This window comes from Podarcis gaigeae (genome assembly GCF_964106915.1).
Source record: "Podarcis gaigeae genome assembly, chromosome: 5".
NCBI lineage: Eukaryota > Metazoa > Chordata > Lepidosauria > Squamata > Lacertidae > Podarcis > Podarcis gaigeae.
In genome coordinates this window covers 56930008-56943697 of record NC_139681.1, presented here as the reverse complement: position 1 = coordinate 56943697, position 13690 = coordinate 56930008, and the positions used below count along the sequence as shown (strand labels likewise).

At 42.8% G+C, this 13690-nt stretch overlaps 1 protein-coding gene and 1 long non-coding RNA gene across 5 annotated transcripts in view; one reads left to right on the top strand and one right to left on the bottom strand.

The window, feature by feature from the left end:
* WBP1L (WW domain binding protein 1 like) overlaps positions 1–10819 on the top strand; it is a 49469-nt gene extending 38650 nt beyond the window's left edge. For all 4 annotated transcript variants that reach the window (XM_083738043.1, XM_083738040.1, XM_083738041.1 and 1 more), the window contains exons 3-4: positions 7195–7356; positions 8519–10819. In XM_083738043.1, the coding sequence (XP_083594169.1) occupies positions 7195–7356; positions 8519–9261 (905 nt within the window). In that variant the 3' untranslated portion in view covers positions 9262–10819. The remainder of the gene's footprint in view (positions 1–7194; positions 7357–8518) is intronic.
* The window catches only part of LOC310844222, a 399653-nt gene that overhangs the window by 149962 nt on the left and 236001 nt on the right, over positions 1–13690 (bottom strand). The window lies entirely within an intron of this gene.

Here is a 13690-nt window from a genome sequence, read left to right as displayed (position 1 = left end):
TCACATTAACCCTTGCTGAATCTAGATAAAGTTTCAAGCAGGGATTCAAGGAGTCCGGTATTTTCCCTAGCTGTGAGGTTTAGGTGTTTACTGCTGAGGATTCTGTGTTCAAGCCAGCAGTGTTATTAGAGAAAAAAGGAACAGTATTGAAATGCTGCTGTTGGTTTTCCCAACCATTGCACAACATAAATACCAGTGTTGACCAGCCTTTGCCAGGCTGCTACCCTTCAGGTGTTTTGGAGTACAACTCTTGTCAATGCCAGTCAGCACAGCTTGCAAAATATCTGGAGGGCATGAGCTTAGCAGAAGATGGTATTGACGCTCCCAGGAAAACTGTTTAATAAAGTGTCCACCTTTCTCATACAGTCTCCAATGTGGGCTCCTGTTCCTGGTAACACTTGAGAAACTGAGGTACATCAGAGCTGAAGTATTGGCATGCTCTTTGAAAGGAAACACTCCACCAAGAACACTGATAATATTTAGCATTTATTAAGTGTTTCAGAGTATTCAAAGCTCTTCATGATAGATAATCTTAGCCACCTTTGCGACAACATTGTAAGAGGTAGGCCAGCATTATTTCCCCCATGTTTTAAAGTGGGCTGGGAGTGGTTTGCATAAGACAGGGGTGGGGTACTTAGGCCTGTTGGGCATCCCCATTTGGCTCATGAGACTCCTGAAAACTGACAGCTGATTGTCAAGGGCTTCTGTGGATCTATCAAAGCGCTGCCTAAGATAGTGCTTCAGAAGGGGCTTCTGCAAGACCCTTGTAAGCAACGAAGCTACCTGATGTCATGGTCATTTCTGGTGACTGACAGGTGGCATACTCCACCCACCTGTCAAACTTGGCCTGTGAAGGGTCGAGGAGATAATACTCCTGTCCACCAGTCAGATCCAGTTCTCCACCCATGCCCTAAGGCCATAATTAGCTGCGTACATTTCAACCTCAGTTGCTTAGCTTAAGAAGGCTGCCTGCAGTTCAGCAGCTAATTGCCAAGGGGAGATTTGAACCAGGTCCTTTCGCAGCTCAGTTCCAAGCACAGGCTCTTAGCAGCCGCTCCACACTTGCTCTACACTAATTCTCAAAAATGTCCCATTTCACCTTCTTTTGGGCCAGATAGCCTGAAGCCAAGGCCATCACCTAGCATGCTTCTAAGGCAGGTGGAGAAATGATTTGCTACATGTTTTGGCTTAGCTGCAATGAGGTTTCCTGCCAATAAAGCAGTGGCATCTACCCAAGTTTACTGTGAACTCTAGGGCAGACTATTCTGTTCCTGCTTTTGAGTGCTAAAGGGGAAAACATGTTTTCCCGTTTTGCAAGAGTAAAAGGCACTTTCCTTTGTGAGATCTTTGCTTGGATTCTTGCCACTGGGGAAACATAGAAATATATCCTTCTCGTTGTTGTATCCCCAAGGATCTATAGGACAGTAACACATGCAGTTTTGAGCATCATAGACCTTCCCCTGGTCTCCTCAAGAAAGGAGGTATTGTATTACAGTAAAGGCTGAAAAATTGTCATTGACAGTATTGGGAGAAATCACAAAAACTAGGTGGGGATTTGAGACATGGCTTGAGCCCCTGCCTGCCTCCAAATTGCTGCTTCATTGCTCTCCTCACACAGCCTCTCTCCATGTTCACACCTTGCCCTCCTTTTAGCCTTTCTAAAAAAATTAATGAATTCTGAACTCACTGGAATCCTTCATCTTGGAAGCAGAGCAAGCTGTGCAAAATAAATGCAATACAAAGAAGTGCTAAATTTCTATTATCTAAGCATATCAGATGAATTATTTTTCCATAATTTGGCTGTTGTTGTTTTGTTGAGATCAGATACATAGCCCTGGCTTCCTGGTTCCTAAAGCTGACAATATTTTCTTTGTTTGCCAAGGAAGTAAACTCCAACCGAAGGCAGCGCTTCATTTATACTTGCAGTCCAAAAGAGTGGAAACCATTTTAGTATCTTCCAGGACAAAGTTATATGGTGTTGCTAAGGCCTAATGCTACTCCGTGTCCAGAGATGACTAGAGCAATGGCAGCTTTCTGTTTCTGCCATAAGTTCAGATGGCTTTAACACTAGTCTGTCTGTCCACCCCCCACCCCCCCAAATCTATGGGCTTTGCACTGTTGCCTTAACATGGAATTGAGAAGGAAAGTAGTGAAAGAAAGTGCTATCAACTGGTATAGGGGTTTTGTGCTACTCTTGCTGATTTGGGCTTGCCACTGGCACTAACCCTGCTAGATTATCTAGTTGAGATTCCTGCATTTCAGGAGGGTGGACTAGATGGTCCACTTGGATCCCTTCCAATTCTACAATTCTATGATGTTTGAACTAGCAGGTTTCAGTAGAGATTAGCACAACCTCCATGTGGGTAGCAGGTAGGAACATTTACCAAAAAAACAAAACCCCAGCATCCCACTGTTTGGAAACACCCTAAGATTGGAAATTCATGGGCAGGAATGATAGAAGTTGTAGTCCAGCTACCTCTGTTGTATATTGTCTTCAGTGGTTTTGATGCTTTTTAATTTCCAAGGTTTCTTGGCAACACAGGTCCTTGAGGTGTTTTCCTCTTGATAAGCTAAGCATTTTCTCATTGCCTCACTGCCAGCTGACTGCTGCATTCTCCAGAGACCCTACTGTTAGCACTGCAATATCTGCATCCAACCATTCTCAGGAACTTGGAGATACTTGGTTTTTTTTCCAGATTTAGCAATTCAACAAATAGGAAATCTTGCTGACTGGACAATAGTCATCAGGTGTCTTTTAGTTTAGAAACATCCATGTTAGGATACTGTATTAATCTTTATTAGAGACATTTATACACCAACTGTTAACTAAGGGCAGACAAGAAATGTGACTGTTTTGTTATACAGTCAGTTCAGAATGCTGCACATTTCTTAGATCTGAGATTCCATGGTAGCCATGATTATAGCATTGAAGAAATGAACCTATTCTGCCAATTCTTGAAGTAAACCAGTATAAAGTAAGCAGCACATAAAAGGCACACATGATTATAGCATGGCAAACAGGCAGTGTTCTTAGGGTGGTGTAAGGAAAAGTTATTGCACACTTTAATGATGATGTATTTTAATGATGTTGTGTAATTGGTATTTATATATTATAAAGCACTTAGAAGCCCGTTTGGCATTGTTGTATGTTAATTAATAAAAGTAAATTCAATTGTTAAAGAATACACAACATATTCAGGTATTTAGTGTAGGGCTGTGGTCTGGGAGTTTCCAAATTTCTCCTTCATCATACTATCAAAGGTTTTTTTACAACATTGCCTCACATTCCTCTCTTCTGTATTGTGAATGAAACCAGTGTTTGAAAGTGCATGCACACAAAGGGGGAGCAATATAACATGTGGAAAGAGTTGAGAGGCTTGTTTCAGTTTGTGCAAATGATCAATTATAGTTTCTCAAGTTAATGAAGCATGTCTGATTAGATAAATAAACTTTGAGTTATGCTGTTTCTTCAATAGATATCTTATTTAGGTAGGTAGACCAGGATATAAATCAATTTAAAAAGGGTGAGTAAATTTGACTATCTTCAGTTACTGTGACCCTTGCAATGAGGTGAAACAGTACCTATTTTAAAGTGTAACATCAATATGTCTTTTTAAAAAGAGAGTAGCAAGTTATTGCTTCTCAGTTCCAATATAGCAGGGATGTAGTCTTCAAACATCGTGGGACTACAACTCCCATCATCCCTCTCCACTGGCCGTGTTGGCTGGAGCTGATGTAAGTTGGAGTCTTAACAACAGCTGGAATCTTGCAAGTTTCCCATCCCTGCAACATATAGGCATGTTTATTTTCTGAATGTTTTTATAAAAAATATTTATTTTGTTTCTGCACGGTGCCGTTTATAAGTTGATATAATAAAACTTTAAAATGGAATCCATCAGCATTGTAGCAAAGAAAAGGAACTTTCTTCCCAACGAAAATATACTTCGGCTGCAATTCTGCGCACATTTACATGGGATTACTGTGTCTCACTGAACACAGTGACACTTACATCCAAATAAATATGCATAGCATTTTCCTACATAGCATCTTAAGTACAGCAGCTTGCAGAGCTATCTCTAAAATCAGTTATATTTTAAATATTCTAATAAAACGAAAGCATGTGTAAATTTCATAAATATACCCAACAGTACCTCTTGGGTGCTATGTAATATGTTTAGGTTTGGTAAAAGAGTATTGCATATATTTCAACTTCCATAAAATATAAATGTTTGCTTTTTGTATTATATTGTTTAGAAGATTGGTGGTGGTTCTTCATGCCTCCAAAATGTTTGGACACTTTACATCTCTGGGTGGGGCTATTCATTTTGTAAGTCAGCCATCCACCAGGTATCTTTTGGACTGCAATCCACCTGCCCCCAGCTGCCATGGCTGTACTGGCAGGAGCTAATGAAAATTGTCAGTCCAAAACACCTGGAGGGCAGCTGGTTCAGAAAGGCTGCTTCAAAGGAAGGTGCTTCTGACCTTTAAAACAGATTTCAGTCCTGCATTGGTAAAAGCTGAGAATGCTTCCAATATACGAGGGAAGAAAACAATTGGAGCAGATGGGAAGAAATGGTCAGGGGTCTTAGAGAGACAAGCATGCAGCCACTATTCTGAGATTTGTGCCACCCTTTAAATACTTTTTATATCTTGCTATCAAAGCAGATGTTAAAATTAAGCAGTCTTCATGTGTTACATTTTCCAACATGAAGCTCAGGGTCATATTCAGTTGAAAATAAGCATAGGCTGATGGTATCCCTATCTTGATCCACTTAGATTGTGGACTCCGCTATACAGCTGCAAATAAAATGTTTTAGATTTAAGTTCAATATACAAATGTGACACTATATGGCAACAGTGAGCTATGCCAAATTCAATGTATTTTTCAAAACGTTTTTTAAAAAAGCATTTTCACAGTGTTTTTTAATATGTGTGTAGATTCCACCATGGTCAAAAAGACACATGGGTTACATTTTCCCAGTAAGCAAATAAAACAGTTCTTTTTTAATGGACTTTTACACTCTGTTAAGCCTGAAAAAAATTCAGTAGCTTTTGGCAGGCTAAATCTGGGATATGAAAGTAGGTCCTGTGCCTGTAAAATGTGTTATATGCACACGTTGATACATATATTTTCAACTGTATATATTATACAGGTGCAGACACAAAGCAGCTAGGTCAACAGTGTCCTGATGAGTATAAACTCAGTGGCAAATGTGTGTTTGTTGCTGTGTACTATCTGAAGTAGTCCTGCAAACTAAATGAAAGGAGAGAGAGGCAGAAGCCTTTGGTACTAAAAAAACATGTAGAACTTTAATAAAATGGCATAATGCCTTACATGTTTCCTTGGGGCAAAAAAAAAAATCATTTTAATTAGGAATGTAAGGTCTACTTACCTTTTTATTATTAAAGTGCCACATATTTTTTCCAGTATGACTTCGAAGCTTGACTTCCCCCCTCTCTTGTATTTGATGATGCTTCTCACCCCCATATTCCCACTCTTCTTGCAAAGTTGGATGCCATCCTGAGAATCTGTAAGAGAACAGGGGTGGTGTTCTTCATCAGAACTAAACAGGCGCCCCTTCATTTACGCATGTTCAATTCACACGTGACCGCACATACGCGCAGCTCTGGAAACCCAGAGGTGGGGGTGGAGGTGGGAGAGAGACCTGAAGAGCCTCCAGCTTGCAAGGAGACCCTCCCTGGAGCCCAAAGGGGATGTCCTCTTTGGGCTCTGGGGAGGGTCTCCTCACCAGCCAGAGTTGCAGCTACTGCTGCTGCGCTTTCCTGCATATCAGCTGTTAGCCAGAAAACCCCACTGTGCCTCTAGCTTGGAAAGAGATTTGCCCTAGAGCTCGAAGAGGACATCCTCTTTGGTCTCTGGGGAAGGTTTGCTCATAACCTGGAGGTGCAGCGGGGTGCTCCCCATTTGTGCACATTTCACCTATGCGCAGGGGGCCAGAATTTAACCCCTGCATAAATGGGGATTTGTCTGTCTACTGAAGCATACGGTTGCAGCTTTCCTGTTGAGAGTGTGGTAGCTTCTAGGTTATCAAGTTGTCAGTGCAAAGCAACTGCGCAACACAGAACTCACACCTGCCTTTAGGTGGTTTGACAGTGACTGACTCAGATCTCATAATGGTACCTCCTTGTGTCTGCTGGGGTTCAAGTGCTTTGGTTCCCAGGACCAGTCAGATGTAGAACCATGTAGCAGTCTAACAGACAAAGCTCCTTATAGTACCTTAAAGATAAATCAGTTAATTGCTACATATATTAAGCAAATCGGGCACATTTCCTCAGACACAGACTTATTCAAAATATGCCATTCATCACTGGAAACGTGTGGGGCACAGTACATGTGGGAATTGGTTTGTAAGGTGCCGTGGGTTTCCTTTTTTATGTTCTTAGCTGCAGCAGAGTAGTTCAGCTGCTAATCTGGGATCTGCAACAGGCTGGGAGACGAAGGCAAAATAAAACGGCACTTGCAACAGTAGTTGGGATTCAGCACTGCTTTCCCGCACCAAACTGCTGTTCCCATTTCACACATTTCTGGCTTTGCACTCAAAACTGACAGTTTCAACATTTATTTGCTGCCTTTTAATGTTATCATTGTTTTACTTGCATAGTAAAGTGATCATCACTGTATCTTGTGGGAGTGAGTTCTGTAAATTAAGTATACATTGTGTGAAGAAGTGAATCTGTCAGTCAGTTTTATTGGATGACCCAAGTTCTGGGGTTATGCAAGTGGGAGAAAAACATATACCTGCACACTTTTCCCACACCATGTATCCCTTTATAAACCTCTTATCCCCCCCCCCCTTTCTAACCTAGAACTATTTTTTTTTCAAAGAGAAGGCACAAAAACACTCAGGGATGGTGTGAAGTACAGCTAGTGAGGGACATGGCCTATGAAGGGTCCCAAGGACCACATTTGACCTGTGGGCCTGAGGTTCCTAACTTCTGAAGCATATATGGGAGATTAGGGTGAGAGCTCCTGAGTCTATGTCTCTGAAAAGTGCCTCTCATATCCTGTTACGGTGACCTGTGCCAAGCTTGGCAGTAGGTGCACACTTGTTTCAAAAGGCCACCTCAGTGGCTTCATAGTTTTAAACCTCTTTCTCCTGAAGAAGAAACACTCTTAGTAAAATTCCTCTTCTCTCCCCCCTCCCGCCTTTTTTATTCTTGATTTTTCCATAGGGTTCTGGCTAGTATGGACGATCATCATCATACTGAGTTGCTGCTGTGTCTGCCATCATCGGCGCGCCAAACACAGACTTCAGGCACAACAACGGCAGCATGAGATTAATCTGATTGCCTATCGTGAAGCTCATAACTACTCCACCCTGCCATTTTATTTCCGTATGTACTGCATGCAAGGAGCAAGCTACCTTTCAAAGAGCAAAGAGCAAGATGTTGGCATATTGGGTGGGGGTCATGGACACAACAGAGATTCACAGCAAAGATGGTGGGGATGGGTGCAGAGATGTCTGCTGGTGGCTGGAGAGGACCATGTAGTATACTGCAGTATGTTGGGAGACTTCACATGGTCCTTCTTTTCACCTTGGCTACACAAGCTTGAAGCACAATCACAGATAACTCTGTGACTAGTGTAGGCACAATCTAAATCTTGTGGATAAATTTCTGGGTCGCAGAGAGAGAGAGAGAGAGATTTGAATTCGTTTCCCTCTGAACATTGTAGAGAGCAGTGCTTTACTCAGACTTGTTTTCCAGCTCTAGTTGGTTAGACTGTCATAAAAGGAGGAAGTGGATTGACAGATTTCTTCATGTTTTAATCTGCGCAGTGGCAGCAGCAGTGACAAGGCTGAGATTTTTTTAAAAAAACTTGCCACACCTTTTCCTCTGCAGCTGACACAACATGAGTGTCTCTAAGAAAGAGGCACCACAGAATAGCTAATATGGTGGTGTGGCAGAGGGGCATCACACCCAAGGTCTCTTGTCAAGAATCAATGTAATGATGAGTGATGCTACTTCAATTTTAATTAATACTTTATTACTTTAAAGAAAAAAAAAACAAAACAAAAACATTAGCCACCCAGTAGAAGGCAATGGAAAAAAAGAAGTAGGACACCTGAGAAAATGCTACATAGAGGAGAGAGAACCATATCTCTCTCTCTCTCTCCATCTTTCTTTCTTTCTTTCTTTCTTTCTTTCTTTCTTTCTTTCTTTCTTTCTCTGTCTCTCCTTTTGTACAAAATCAGGGGGAAGACAATTTAAATCAGCTCCCGGTTGACTCTGGGATGTAACATTCCTTAATTTCATAGGTCTCTCTGAATGCTACACACTGCTTTGCCTTAGTTTCTTCCAGCTGTAACATATGGAAAATCGACTGCTTCCTTAGCCAAATCAGGATGGAATTTTTATTATTATTCATATAATTTGTTGAAGTTAAGTCCAAAGTGTTGTTAAATTACTTTCAGTTGTGTTTTCTGACAACATTTACAAAGTTGGAACTATTTAGGTAACCTAGAGGTTAACTTGTCCTCCCTGCCTCCCCATTTAGGATTTTTGCCAAATTATTTACTACCTCCCTATGAGGAAGTGGTGAACCGACCTCCGACCCCTCCCCCACCATATAGTGCCTTACATCAGCAATGCGTTCCACCTGGCGGCAGCAGTGCAGCACCAGATCCAAGAAACCTACAGCCAGCCCAGACAGGCTCTCTGTCAGGAGCAGGAAGCAATAATGGAAACACGGACAGCACTGCCTCCTCCAGCACCGGGAACCCCGAATCGTCCACCCTGCTAGCTGAGCGATCAACCACCAAAGCAACAAGTGGCGAGCGAAGGAACTCCAGCAGTGGGGCAGAGTTGGAAGAGACGGCCAACCACGCGCCCTGTTCCGACAAGGAGTCAGAGTGCAAGGAGGAACTGCTTAAGGATTACAACTCGGAAAGCTTAGACCACAACAACGCCTTCTCCGATGCTAAAGACAAGACGCCGGGCAGACACCGAAGGTTCACCGGGGACTCGGGCATTGAAATCTGCATCTGCAACCAGGGCCACCACGATGGTGATCTCAAGGAGTTGGATGGGTTCATTGATGATGGACCCATGGACTTCTGCGATAGCTGCAGTGGCCACCCTCCCCATGGAGATGAGGAAGAAGGGCTTTTCAATGCCCCGGATGAGCAGCATCAAGAGCACAGCCACCACCACCTCCCCCGGCAGCCTGTTTGTGTGCTCCTGAACACCATAAACGAACAGGACTCGCCAAACTCTCATGCCAATACCTCCCCCAGCTAAAATAAGCAAAGCGAGAAGGGATATTCTACAAAAGGATAAACATGACTTCAGCCAAAAACAAGTTGGTTCAGCTTTTTCTTCAGATGTAACTTTGGGAATAACCCCTAAATAATAGGTATGGAGGAAGGGGCAGAAGCTTCTGGGCCTTCCCTGCCTCCTGCCCCCCCCCTTTAATTGCCTCCATCTGGTTAGGGTTTAGGATTAAGAGTGAGATCATTTTTATACATATAACAAACGAGAGAAAAACTTTTCCTATTGCTGATTTTGGTGACGGTTTACTTGGTTGGTTGTTTTCTTAGAGGTTTTCAATACCTGCTTTATTTTATTATCAGAAAGACTTAACTTGACCCTGTGAGAACAAGGAGTGCTCATGTATCTCTTCCCCCTCCCTCCTCTTTCCCGGGCATCTTCCCAGAAGCCAGTGGCATTTGATGGCGCTGGCGGTTTGCCTAGTCAGTGCCATTGAGGGGTTAAAATGAAACCCCAGAGAGATGTGGGTGGGCTTTGGGGTTTTTTTCCTGAATTGATACAGTGCTGTACTCTCTGGTGCATTGTTGGTTAGAGCAACCCGTAGGAATTCCCCCCCCCCCCCCTTGAAGCTGGTGACTATAAAGGACCAGTTTCTTCCAGAAAAAAAGCAAACTGCTAGCCTGAAACATAGCAGTTTAAGCAAAAAATGGGTTGTGGATGGTGACTTTAATTTTATTTTTATTTGGCGGGAAAGAAAGGCAAATGTATTCCTTTAGTTGATTACTATGAGTTGAGACTCCTGGCAGAGGACCTGCCTTTTTCCAGTACTGTGGTCTCTAAATCTCATTCAATAGGTGTGCTACAATGCAACAGAACAGGGACTTTGCAACTTTAGGCCAGCACGCTAGTTAAAATGACAAAACCAAACAAAACCAAACACACACAACAGGGCTGTCTTTTTGGCCAGCGTGCCTTCAGGTTTCAGCGATGCTTGTTGAACAAATGGAGGCAAGAACTCCATCCACTGCAAAAGGATAACTTGCAGCTTCAATGTGGAAGACCTGTGCAGTATTTTTCTTTTTTCTTTCTTTTTTAGTCCACAAGTTTAGCATGATCCTAATGGTGACCACTTAAAAGGATAGAGTGTCTGTGTTTCTCTCTTTTGATAGCGGCAACAGGCTACTGTATAACGTCTGTGAGTGTGTATGTGTGTCTGACTGCAGTACATGCATGTGTGTTTCCTACTGGTGATACGAAACTTGCTGCTGTAAGACTGCAAAAACAAAACAGAAAAGACTGTTGCTTTGCTTTAAACAAACAGTGGAGCTTTTGTTAGTAACAACCCCAAGGGGGAAGGAAAAGAAACAAACTGAAGCAGCTGAAACTAACATTCCCTGGAGCGTTCCTGTGGAAGAGTGCAAGCCTTGGTTTCTATATTAGGTGTGATAGAGATTTGTTTTCCCATTTCTTTAATTACGGTTGTCTGGGTCATTTATGTCATAAAATAGACTTTCAGATTTGATTGCTTGAAACCAAAATCAGTTTGAAATACGATGTAAGCCCAAATATAATGCCTTTTTTCTGATAATCCATGGACTGTGTCTCATTTTGTTTGGGGAAAGATAGAGCAGTTGAGATATATCATGATGAAAGAAGAGGGTTGGGGCTTTATTTTTTTGTACTTCAAAGTGAACTTAACTCATGTCCAGAATTATACGATTAACACGGGGTTGGTGAGAGCACATCTTTATGTTTCACTGTATACAAGGGAGGTGTTGGTGCATCTACATTTCCATGTGAAAATGCAAATAGGAAGGCAGTCTTGCTCCTCTCCACTGACTTCCTTCAAATATCGCCTATACCATAGGTAGGGAATCTGTAACCCTTCAGATGTTACTGGCCTATAAGACACATCGTCCTTGATCATTGGCCATTCTGATTGGAGCTGATGGGACTTGGAGTTCAACAACATCTGGAAGGCTACAGGTTCCCCAGCCCATGACCTGCCAAGGCAAGGTGACATGCTCCCTGCAGAAGATATTAGGGTATGCTTAAAGGGCAGCAACAATCATGTAAAGACTCCAGTGATCTTCATGACTGAGGAGGGATCTGAACCCCTGAAGTTCAGATCATGCTATCCATGACATCACACATTTAGATTTTCTGCTACCCAAATGTCCTGAGCCTTCTCTGCCTACATAAAAAGAGCAAATTATTTGAGCAGAGCACTATCCTAGTAGCTCAGGGGAAAGGTGAATATATTACTGTGCATGTTTACTGCAGACAACAGCCTACAGCAGACCAAAGCCTGATAACCACTAAAATCATCACAGTAAGGGGGATGACAGCTCCTAGGGACTTAAAGTGGAATCAAACCCCTTTGTCCCAAGTCCTCAGCTCTCCTGAGTTTCAACCCCTCTCACAAAACCAACTTCTACTTCGTGGAATTAAACTCACTTTCAGATGTGGGAAAACCTTACTCTATATCTGCAATCCAGTTGGCACCTTTCTGCATCCCAGATGGAGACAATGAGGCTTTAATTTGATTCTGTTCTTCAGTTGATATTTGAGTTGCTTTTGATGTTTTCAAAGCACACGCAGGAGCTGGGTGGAACGTTGAGCACCTGCAAATTGTGGTTGGGGTTTTGAGACACATGTTACCTTGCTGCTGGGTCAAGACACTCCTCAATAGACTTAAAACCTTAGGAACCCCACACATTTCCTTATGCTTACATCTGCAGCACAAGGATGGTTTCAGATTTTATAGAGCTAGTACATGTGTTCCAAAGCAGATTCAATATGTGCTCAAAGCTTTCCATGAGGCACAAACAGAGAAATGTCAGAGTTCCATGTTAAAACAGAAAAATGAAACTTCCTGAAACTCTCTTCATTGCGTATTCAAACCCTGCACTATCAAACTGCTGCAAACACCAGATTCTTTGCCCAGGAAACCCACTTTCTGCACTCAAATTACATGGTGGAAATTTAAAAAAAAAAGTATGTTTATAGTTCCATCAAGTTACTGTGTTGTTCCATGTGTCAGAGCAATGACCAGGTTCCAATCCAGACCAGGGTTTGTTCTATCTAGCTGAGGTTCACTGAGACTCAGGGGTGGGCTTAGGGTTGAGTTCTCATTTTACCAAGCAAGGATAGCAAGCCACTCTCCCTGTATTTTTGGCAGGTTGCTGTAGGCGTTATATTGTACGTCAATCATTGGAGCTAATGTTGCACACCCCTATATCCTTTCTGCTCCTGAAGAAGATAAAAGGGACAACAGGAAGCTGTGCAAAAGTTCCTTCCCCAGATCCTTTTGAAAATGCTACTTGCCTGTTTAAAGATATATTCCGATCATGGTTAAAGAAAGAAAAAGATCCTTAAAATCCCATCTTTCACACAGAAGTTTTGAAATGTAGGGATCCTGTGTCTTCTTAATAGCTGACTTATTTTCCATTGCATAAAAAGCCACATGCAGCACACATTAGTTCTTGGTTTACAAGCCTGATTTTGGCTGATTGCCAAACTACATGCTGAGCATTTTGGCAATAGTTTTATCAGCATTTTGGTAGCAGCATGTGTTACGGAGAGCAAGTCAGACAATACCTTTATTCAGGCCAGCAAATGAAATTTTGGAAGCGATCCTGAATTGGATCAAGGCTGCAGCATCTCTCCCCCCCCCCCCCCGCCCCAGCAGCTAGTCAAGTGCCTCTCCAGGGGTCGGCAAGGTTTACCTTGCCTGGGCCGGTTCACTCCAGCAGAGATCTCTCCATGGGCCGGATCGCATGCAGGCCTGCGATTTCTGGCATCTACATCTGCGCAGACACAATTTCCGGCGTCTGTGCAGATGTGATTTTCGGTGTCTACACAAGTGCAGGCGCGATTTCCGGCACCACGGAAGCAAGTCCACATGCCGCGCTGTGCCGGTTTAGCGCAGCGTGCGAGGACTTGCCAAGTGGGTGGCTCAGTTCAGGGGCAGCTTGTGGGCCGGTTAAACGACTCCCGTGGGCCGCTTGTGGCCCATGGGCCTTAGGTTGCCAACCCCTGCTCTAGGCAGCCCTCAAGCTGGCCTTTTAATGCCAGTGCCTTCCATTGTTGCTCCCTAGCTGGTGGTGTCCAGTAGCTTATGACTGTTTATTTTACATGGGAGGATCTCTCTGTTTCTCCTTTTTTCCAATCTTAAATTCAGCTCTCTACATCTTGCAGCAATTTGTGATTTTTTAAAACAAATACAAAAATCCCAATGAAAATTCACCAGCATTTTAGTGCAAATATCTTGTACGCATTTGTGCAAACAAGTTTCCCCCATATAATGCACAAGCTGTTCCTCTGTAGGGGGCAATATTGACTTGGAATAATTAACATCTGTGCTCTAAGATCCATAGGAAATTAAGAAATCCAAGATTACGGGGGTTGGATTAGATAACCCTCCGGTCCCTTCCAACTCTACGATTGTATGATTCTA